This window comes from Ctenopharyngodon idella, chromosome 14 (genome assembly GCF_019924925.1).
Source record: "Ctenopharyngodon idella isolate HZGC_01 chromosome 14, HZGC01, whole genome shotgun sequence".
In the NCBI taxonomy this organism is placed as follows: Eukaryota; Metazoa; Chordata; class Actinopteri; order Cypriniformes; family Xenocyprididae; genus Ctenopharyngodon; species Ctenopharyngodon idella.
The window spans coordinates 13,447,667-13,456,510 of record NC_067233.1 but is presented as its reverse complement, the minus strand read 5'-3'; the positions used below and the strand labels follow the sequence as shown (position 1 = coordinate 13,456,510).

At 42.1% G+C, this 8,844-nt stretch overlaps 1 protein-coding gene across 2 annotated transcripts; it reads right to left on the bottom strand.

The window, feature by feature from the left end:
• Nucleotides 1-2,060: 2,060 nt before the first annotated feature.
• Nucleotides 2,061-8,436, bottom strand: pcdh18b (protocadherin 18b). 2 transcript variants are annotated; one of them, XM_051860895.1, is made up of 4 exons: nucleotides 5,353-8,436; nucleotides 4,946-5,001; nucleotides 4,477-4,637; nucleotides 2,061-3,392 (listed from the first exon to the last, which is right to left on the bottom strand). In XM_051860895.1, exons 1-4 carry the CDS (start codon nucleotides 7,843-7,845, stop codon nucleotides 2,650-2,652), a joined length of 3,453 nt encoding a protein of 1,150 aa, XP_051716855.1. In that variant the 5' UTR covers nucleotides 7,846-8,436; the 3' UTR covers nucleotides 2,061-2,649. The 2 variants fall into 2 exon arrangements, with proteins under 2 accessions (XP_051716855.1, XP_051716854.1); XM_051860894.1 differs by having other exon boundaries at nucleotides 4,946-5,034; nucleotides 5,353-8,434.
• Nucleotides 8,437-8,844: the final 408 nt, after the last annotated feature.

Sequence of the window (8,844 nt, the reverse complement as noted above, 5' to 3'; positions counted from 1 at the left end):
CCAACCTGCTTGGTGACAAGAACTCTCGAGAGTGACATGACTTTGTATACGATGTGTGTGTTGTAACTTGGCACGTTTACCCAGATGCAAAAAAGGCAGAGCAAAAGATAGACGGAAAGGAGAAACAGGATGAATTATTCATTTAAAGTAATAAAAGTTTACTGTAGAATTGAATTACAATGCACAAAAGATTGCAAAATTAGGCAGATTAAGTCCGCTCAGTGTCCTTAGGGCTATTGCACACTGTTTTTTCAAACAAGTAAAGAAGTTACAGGATTATGCATGTATGTAAGAGTGACTAAAGAGAGTGAGAGTCTTTTAGAGAGAGGGAGATGGAAAGTGGCATAGTTTTTTTTTCTCTCTTTTTCTTTTTTCTTTATTTTAAGCTGAAAGTCAAGGCCAATATACGTATGTCAAAATGAGCTTTCAGAGTTGTTATTTTCTTCCTTGAACTACTTTAATAGGAGGGGAAATACTTTTTTTTTTTTTTTTTTGAGTTTGGAAATTCTTAGCTTACAAAATAACACCTCGCATTCAGTCATTTCCGTCTTTAAATGTCATTGCTATGCATTTAGTTTTGCATAATTTCAACACTTGTTAAGTTAATAGGAAAGTAAACCTGGTTATTGAGAAATTGCATGAAAAAGGTCAAGCTAAATTATGACTCCAAACTGTTTATCAGCTATTTCTTGGGTTATTGTAAGATTTAACATCTTTAAATCACTCTGAAATGTGTGCTATATATTCTGAGAAAGTATTTTTTGAAAACTTTATCATTTTTTACAATGTCTTGTGATAAATGGCTGTGTGTGTGTGTGTGTGTGTGTGTGTGTGTGTGTGTGTGTGTGTGTGTGTGTGTGTGTGTGCATTTTTGTGATTTAGGAGGACACCAATTTGTATAATGACATTGGTATTACACTGGTATTACGACATAAACATGAAATATGAGGACATTTCATATTTAAAAAGAGTCCTCATATTTAAAATAGCTTTAAAAACAATGTTTTATTAAAAATATAAAAATGCAGAATGTTTTCTGTGATGGGTAGGTTTAGGAGTAGGGGTAGTGTAGGGGGATAGAACGTACAGTTTGTACAGTATAAAAACCATTATGCCTATGGAATGTCCTCACTAAGATAGCAAAACAAACCTGTGTGTGTGTGTGTGTGTGTGTGTGTGTGTGTGTGTGCGTGTGTGTGTGTGTGTGTGTGTGTGTGTGTTAAATGGGGAAAATAATATGGTACCAGTAACAATGAATTAAATATCAACTGAACTGAATTATGACAAATTGTGACAACGTTTGATTTTGATTTTTATTATTAGGTGCAGCTGTGTTTCAGACATTTGATTTTTAAGTAACTATTTTTAGATAATACTTTATTTGAGCTATTTGTTCTCATCATTAACAACAACAACAACAACAAAAGTCATATGATACCACTGTGCCGCATTCGTGGAATATGCAGGAACACAGAGAATGCACGAGATATTGGGTGCCTGCTGTTCTGCTATCCCGCCTCTAGGGGGCTCTAGTTAGAACAATAAATATAATTTCTCCTTCAGTGATCACAAAATACTTCCTTTTGCTTAAGTTGCCTATTATTCACCTTAACTTTACATTTTTTTGTTTCTTACAATCGTAAATTGAGCACAAAAACAAGCATGTTTTTTTCTTTCACTTTTCTACCTCACATCTGTGCTCATTATTCGTACTACTTTCACCCTTTCAATCATTAATGAAATATACTGACTCTTTCGGTCAGTAGGGGGCGCTCATAACGAGTGCAGAGTAGATGAGAGTGACTAAAAATGGCCTTTTTCCCTGCAAGGCTGCTCTCCAGATCTGTCTGTGAAGAGGAGGAACACAACGGCACACTCCCATTTTACTGGATATTTTGGGGAACATAAAAACTAAATGGAGTAGCACATTATGCAGTTTACTGGAAAACTTTTTTTTATGCCCACAAATATACAAATTTGTACAAGAATACATCAATATAAACAGTGAAACTTAAAAAAAAAATAAATAAATAAATAAAAAAAAAGTCAAAACAGATATGAATGTTTGACATATCTTCATATCTCTTTATTTTGTCATTTGTTTAATGTAAAACAGAAGTTGGCACAAAGTATACACCATTATAAATACCACTCCCACCCCTAAAACATGCTTTCAGTACCTTTCCCACCCCACCAAATAACACATACTCAATAATATTCATGTACTTATATTATGCTCATATATAACAATACCACTGAAAAAAGAAAGAAAAGAAAACTTTTTTAATAAATACGAATATTTACACCAAGGCATGTTGATCTTGATTATTTTTTCAACATGCATATATAAAAATAGAAATCTGATAGCTTTTATATACATTTTTTAACTTAGGTATATACACACATATAAATATAAAGACTACAAATTGTATTTTTAAAATACAAAGATAAATACACTCACATTGTGTACACTGTGGCCAAAAACCAGAAAATACAAACATTATTTGGATAATTAGCGTTCACAAAACACATTACATCCAGAAATGCAACTTTAACGACAATTGCAGGTCTCTGTGTTTTTCTTTTTTTTTTTTCTCATATAAAAAATGTTTTATTTTATTGTAGAGAGCGAGAGACAGAGTTTAGTCTTTAGCTTTGCCTCACATCTTGAAGGAGTTTGTTGATTTCGGCAACCAGCTCGCTGGCGTCCATAATTTCGCTGCGACTATCGCAGCGCTTTCCGTGCAAATGACCGAGCACAGACTCTAACTCGTCTTCCTCATGATTCTCAGGAATTTCTTCCATTGCAGGGAGCCATTTTGAAGAGGACGCTGATGTTGCCATGGGAGCTGGCAGAGGGGCGGGGAGCGGAGCCACCAGGGCTGTCATGTGACTAGTAGGGGCGTGGCCATGTCCAGGATTTTGGAAGTGTGTATTAGCGGCCCAAACAGCCACATTCTGCTGATAAGTGGCAGGGCTTGGCTTACCAGGTAAGTGGCCCTTCCTTCTTTCCAATGATCCTACCCCTGCAGCACAGGCTGTTGCCTTTTCAGTTTCATTAGTCTCTGTATAATTATCCAACGAGGAGGGGAGGAGCCTCTGGAACACGCTGTTCATTTCAGACAGCAGAGAAGTTGTTCCGCACAGGTCTTCCCCATCACCTGCCTCCCCCTCTCCCTCCTCGCTCTCCTTGCCGAATGTGGAGAAACTCTTTTTCCTCAGTGTTGACTCACCAGATTGTGGTGCTTCAGGGGTGGCTTTCTGCTGGGGATCTTCTCCAGGGATGTAGAGGTTGCTACGGTAATCAGAGGAGGCAGGGGAAGGCAATGGAGGCATCCAGCACTGGTCAGAGTGACCGAGGACACGACACTCTTCAGTGCACAGCTTCATCGCTACAGAAAGAAAACAAAAGCATTGATAGAAGAGGTTAGTTAATGATTGCTGTTTTCTGGCACAAGAAACATGCAAAACTGCCCACACCCTTAACTAGTCAAATACATCAATTGGAAGCCAAATGACTAACCAAATCTTTCCAGTTCCATCCAAACCAGCTTTGTTTTCTAGAGACTATGCAAAACAAATCAAATGTGCCAAATTATAGCACTTATTGAACATGTTTGGCATTACTCATTCATGTTCTAGGGGCTGATTATAGCGCCATTAATTTTGAAAGGCCATTTATAATACATCTTAGAGTTAATAAATGCCCAATCTGGTGCATTTGCAAAACAGGCCCTCATTTAGCCCACTCTCTCACTCATGCAGAGAATGAATGATTAAACATGCTGATTTACAGAAATCAATGGCCCATCCCCGTGCACAACCCAAATATTTTTCTAGTCACAATAATGATTGTATTATAGATCAAGTATGCATATTTTTCCATATATATATGTATATATATGGAAAGTATACTTAACTTTTTACGCGCATGCAAACTTCGTCATCAGAAGAGTACACGCACCACCGATTTTTCTAACCGTGTACTTTGTACGCGCAGGTCACACATGCGCACTTAATTTTTTTTGCAGTAATACGTTTATCCACAAGGTGGCAACCATGCCTTGGGGGCATCGATTCACAAGGTAGTTGAAGAAAAACCGCATAAACAGTACAGACCAGAACACATTCAAGCTACAGCGTAAATGGAGGCCTACCTAGATGAGAGATTGTGCGAAGAGGTTAGAAAGTACCCTCATTTGTACAACTCAACATGAAAGAATACAAAGATGTTTACATGGGTTGTAACTCGTAGCGAGAGATTGCTCAAAACTGCGCTTGCGTCGAACGCCTGTGTACGCGTATGAGTCAAATGAAGTATACTTTGCAAGGCTGTGCGTTCGACTATACTTTGGGCTTTAGTTTCATTTTGTGACTTTTAAAGCTATGTCCAAATGTTGTGAAATCAAGGCCTGGTATCTACAGCCTCATGTGGTCTAAAAAGGACTCCTCATCAGCATCTAATCTCTTGCTTACTTGGATGCAGTCTGTGGTGTCCATCAGGAGTGAAGAGCTCACTGAAGCCTTCTCCAAGTAGAGGAGACTCCCTCCCCATCTCACAATCACTGTCTCCTGCCTCACTATCCCCTCGTCCACTGTCCTTCAGGCTGAACTTATCCATCTCATTCAAAGCATACCTAGAGACAAAGAACAAACAATTAGCTATTACAATAGCTTTGACTTAGTTGCTGTATATCCATTATCATACATATTTTGTTTTACTTTTTAACTTATTGGTTGTGTAAAAAATGAAATGAGCCTCTTAAGAAGGGAGCAGTTTATGCATAAAGGGAAAAAAGGGCAGTTGACTTGATTAGGCTGTCATGTATCATCAGCATCTGTTACTTAAGTACTCCAGGGTGTCCAGACTCTCACGGACTAGAACTTTGAACCCCCTGTAGGATGGTCTGTAAAGGTGGCAACAGGCTGAAGTGTGATTGGTTACCTGTAGCTCCGGGTGTATTTGTTGCCACGGAAACTGGGTCTGGGTTGGTACTGGCCCTGATGAAGTATGGACAGAAGCTGTGAGACTTGCTATAGCCAAAAAGAAAAAGAAACAGGGCGGGGAACAAATAAAGAAAGAAAAAAATGGAAATAAAAATGAATAATGGCAGACCAGACAGCAAACCGACACAAATACAGACAAACCATGGTAATGATGGGGGTGGGGGGTTGGTGGGGTGAATGAGGGAATGATTTGGATGGATACTTAAGCATGATGAAACAATCTATGGATATGCAAATAAACATGCTATAAATGAAACAAACATATTGGATATTGTAACAGGTTTAGGGGGAATTAAATAGTCAGGAATAAAAAGTTCACAAATACTGAACACTTTTTTTTTTTACCTCGACAGGTGGTGTGGCATGAGCAAGCTCTAGGGCGAAATTCTCTGGCACGTGATTGGAGGAGATGGTGACCAGGCTGTTGAGTGATTGGCGGCTGTGGTGGCTCTGGCGACTCTCTGGAGCAGGTGAGGCTGATGGGGAGCGAGGATGGGCCCTCACAGGCAGGGTTCCATTAACCGTGGGGACCAATGTGATATCGCCCTTGTGGATCTGCCGGGCAGGTTTTTTGGGATGGTTTTGGTAGGTGGACTCAGCCACTCTGCAGTTATAAGAGTGTCTTGGGTCCTTCTGCTCTCTCGAGCACCTGGTTGCAAACATCACCATAACAATGAGAAGTACGCCACAGATGGCACCGAGGGAGATGATGATGATCATAGACACATCTAGGGTCGATTGGTTGTTTATGTCTGAAGGGTTCAGGGAGTAGCTTTCTGGATAGTCCCGCAGGCTAATGTGCAGAACTGCCCTTGCTGAGAGTCGAATTGATGCTCCTCTGTCTTGTACCAGGATTGTGAGATCAAATCCCTCATGCCCAGAGGCCTCTACGCTTCCGTTGGTTCGTAACTCACATCTGCGTGGGTCAATAACAAAGAGTCCTTCATCATTACCACCAACTATGGAGCAAGTCAACTCGCTGTTGGCCCCTGCATCACGATCTGTGGCCTTGATGATTGTCACCAGATGACCAGGCTCGGCGTGCCGCCATAATGGCACCTCAGCTGTGTGGTTGATTAGTAGTGGAGCAACAATGATGGGTGGGTTGTCGTTTTCATCTAGTACAGTGAGCAAAACAGTGGCATTGCTGCTCAGAGAAGCTGGGCCTCCGCCATCCCGCGCCTGCACGGTGAACGAAAGCCGGCCAACTTCTTCCCGATCAAAGCTTCGGAGCGCATACACGGCCCCGTTGGATGGGTCAATGGTCACATAGGTTGAAATAGAGCTACCTTGGACCTGGCTCTCTACAATTGAATAGGTCACCTGACCATTAGAGCCCAAATCTGGGTCAGTGGCCACCACCGATGTCAGGTATGCCCCGGGCGAATTGTTCTCAGACTTGAAGATTTCATACCGGCTCTTTTCGAAGCGAGGAGGGTTGTCGTTTTCATCCTGCACCTGCACTGTGAAGTGTTTGATGGTGGACAGGCTTGGCGAGCCACGGTCTTCCGCGATCACCGTCAGGCTATATTCAGAGCGCTTCTCACGGTCCAGAGTCACATTTGTGAGAATCATGTAGTTGTTCTCGTAAGTCTTCTGCAAGCGAAAATGCCCGTGGCCATGAAGACGGCACACAACCTCACCATTTAGACCTGAGTCGCTGTCATCTACGCGCACTAATGCGATGAAGGTATCAACGGGGGAGGCCTCAGAGATGTAGGCCACCTCCTCTTTGCCCTGAGTCATAAGGTTGATGTTGATTTTTGGCTTGTTGTCGTTGACATCGACCACTTTGATGATTATCTTACAGTGGCCTGGAATGGAGTTGGGACCCATATCCTGAGCCTGCACATCTATTTCGTACGAGGAAGTAGTTTCATAGTCTACTTTCTTAATTAGAGTGATGTGGCCATTATCTGGATTCATTTTAAAGGTCTCTAGGATTTTGGGTGGCACGTGGCTGCTGAAAGAGTACACTATTTTGCCATTATTGCCTTCATCTGGGTCTGTGGCATTCAGGTCCACCAGTAGCGTCCCCAGTGATGAATTTTCCAAGAGGTTGACCACGTAAGCCTGCTCGTCAAACACCGGGCTATTATCGTTGGAATCAGATATGCTGATTTTAAGCAGGGTTGAGCCAGATTTCGGCGGCACGCCAGAGTCTGACGCTGTGAGTTGTAGTTGGTAGCTGGACTGTGTTTCCCTGTCAAGTTCTCTCATCACAACAAGGTCTGCATACTTTGCGCCATCCGTTCTCGTCCTGATATCGATTTTGAAAAAGTTATTCCGAGTGAGCGAGTAGGTGTGTAGCGCGTTTTCGCCGACATCCGGGTCCAACGCGCTATCCAAAGGGAAGCGCGTGCCCACAGACGCGCTCTCTGATATGTCTATGGGGATTATGGCGCGCGAGAACTGCGGAGCGTTGTCGTTGATGTCCAACACTTCCACTTGAATGTGAAACAACTGGAGGTATTCCGTGGGAAGCGTAATTACGTCGAACTCGATAGTGCAATTTAAGTTTTTCTCGCAGAGCTTCTCGCGGTCGATTTTGGTGGCGATGCTGATCTCTCCGTCCTCCTCGCGCACAGAGAGCAGAGGAGTGCTGCCTCTCTGCATCGCGCGGAAGCGCGGTGACACGGAGCTCGGGAGTTTGGATAATATACTGGCTACATCCTCTTTCAGTCTGGCAATCACCGTTCCAACTCTCTGCTCCTCCAAAACTTTGTATTTTAAAGTCTTCCCCGAAGCACTGTGCGCCACGACCACCAGAAGTATAAGTTTCAGAAGCATCTTGCAAAACAGTACATTCCTGTCGCTGGGATATTTAGTTGTTCCCATTTTTGAAGCCGTGCGCAAAGTACTTATTCCGCACACAGAGAAAACTGGCTGCTCGGTTGTTCGGTGTAAATTAAAGCATGATAAATCCTCAGATCAGATGCATGTGGAGTCGAGGAACCAGCACTTCCCCTCTCAGTGTGTTTTCAGCGCCTCGGAGAAAGCATCAAGACGCGGTATTGCTCCTGCACACATCCACTTTCCTCTTCGTCTGACTGTGTGTGAGTTGGTGCGCGGGTGTGTGGGAGGCGCAGCTCCTTGTGTGTGTGTGCTCTGTCTGTGACTCTGAGAACACTGACTGGCCCCTTGCAGCCCACCTCAGACTGTGGCCCCCACCCTCTCCAAACTCCAGCCTCCTCTCCTCGCCCCACGGCTGTACATCCCTGAAAAGAAAAGAAAAGAAAAGAAAAGAAAAGAAAAGAAAAGAAAAGGCAGAATGAAGGAAAGAAAGAGCAGTGATTGAGGTGGAGCTAGCAAGCAGATCTCGCCATGAGGATGACAGTTTCAGAAGTGTGCCATAACAATAGAAAAAAGGACACATTTATTCAAGATCAACGTTTCTCGGGTCACCCCGGCACACTTTGGGTTACATCCCACTGTAAAAATGTTTTCATCATCATAACATATTTATATCTATCTATTTAACTTACAATTTCTGTCATTTCTACTTGATTCCATGCGTTTTCAGAGTTTCAGTTAAGTTTGCCATTTAACTTTAATTAAACAAGTGGTCGATCCCTGCACGTTGTCATTTTGGCTTCATTTTGATTTCACTTAAAAGGGCAGAAATTAAACTTTTACAGTATTCTAATATTTAAAATCTTATTTATTGCACCAATCATTTTATAATCGTGAGTAAGAAAAAGCTATATATATTATCCATTATAATATATAGTGCATTATATATACTATAGCCTATACTACACATAGTTTCCAGAGAACTTTATAAGAAAATGTCTAAACCACAGTTAGAGTTCTGGGGATGAAGGGTAACTGGAGGAT

Coding starts and splice junctions, on each gene's coding strand:
- pcdh18b (XM_051860894.1), bottom strand. CDS start 7,845: ATGGGAACAACTAAATATCCCAGCGACAGGAATGTACTGTTTTGCAAG. Junction 5,035..5,352: donor ATGCCACACCACCTGTCGAG/GTAAAAAAAAAA, acceptor TTTTGGCTATAG/CAAGTCTCACAGCTTCTGTC. Junction 4,638..4,945: donor AAATACACCCGGAGCTACAG/GTAACCAATCAC, acceptor CTTTGTCTCTAG/GTATGCTTTGAATGAGATGG.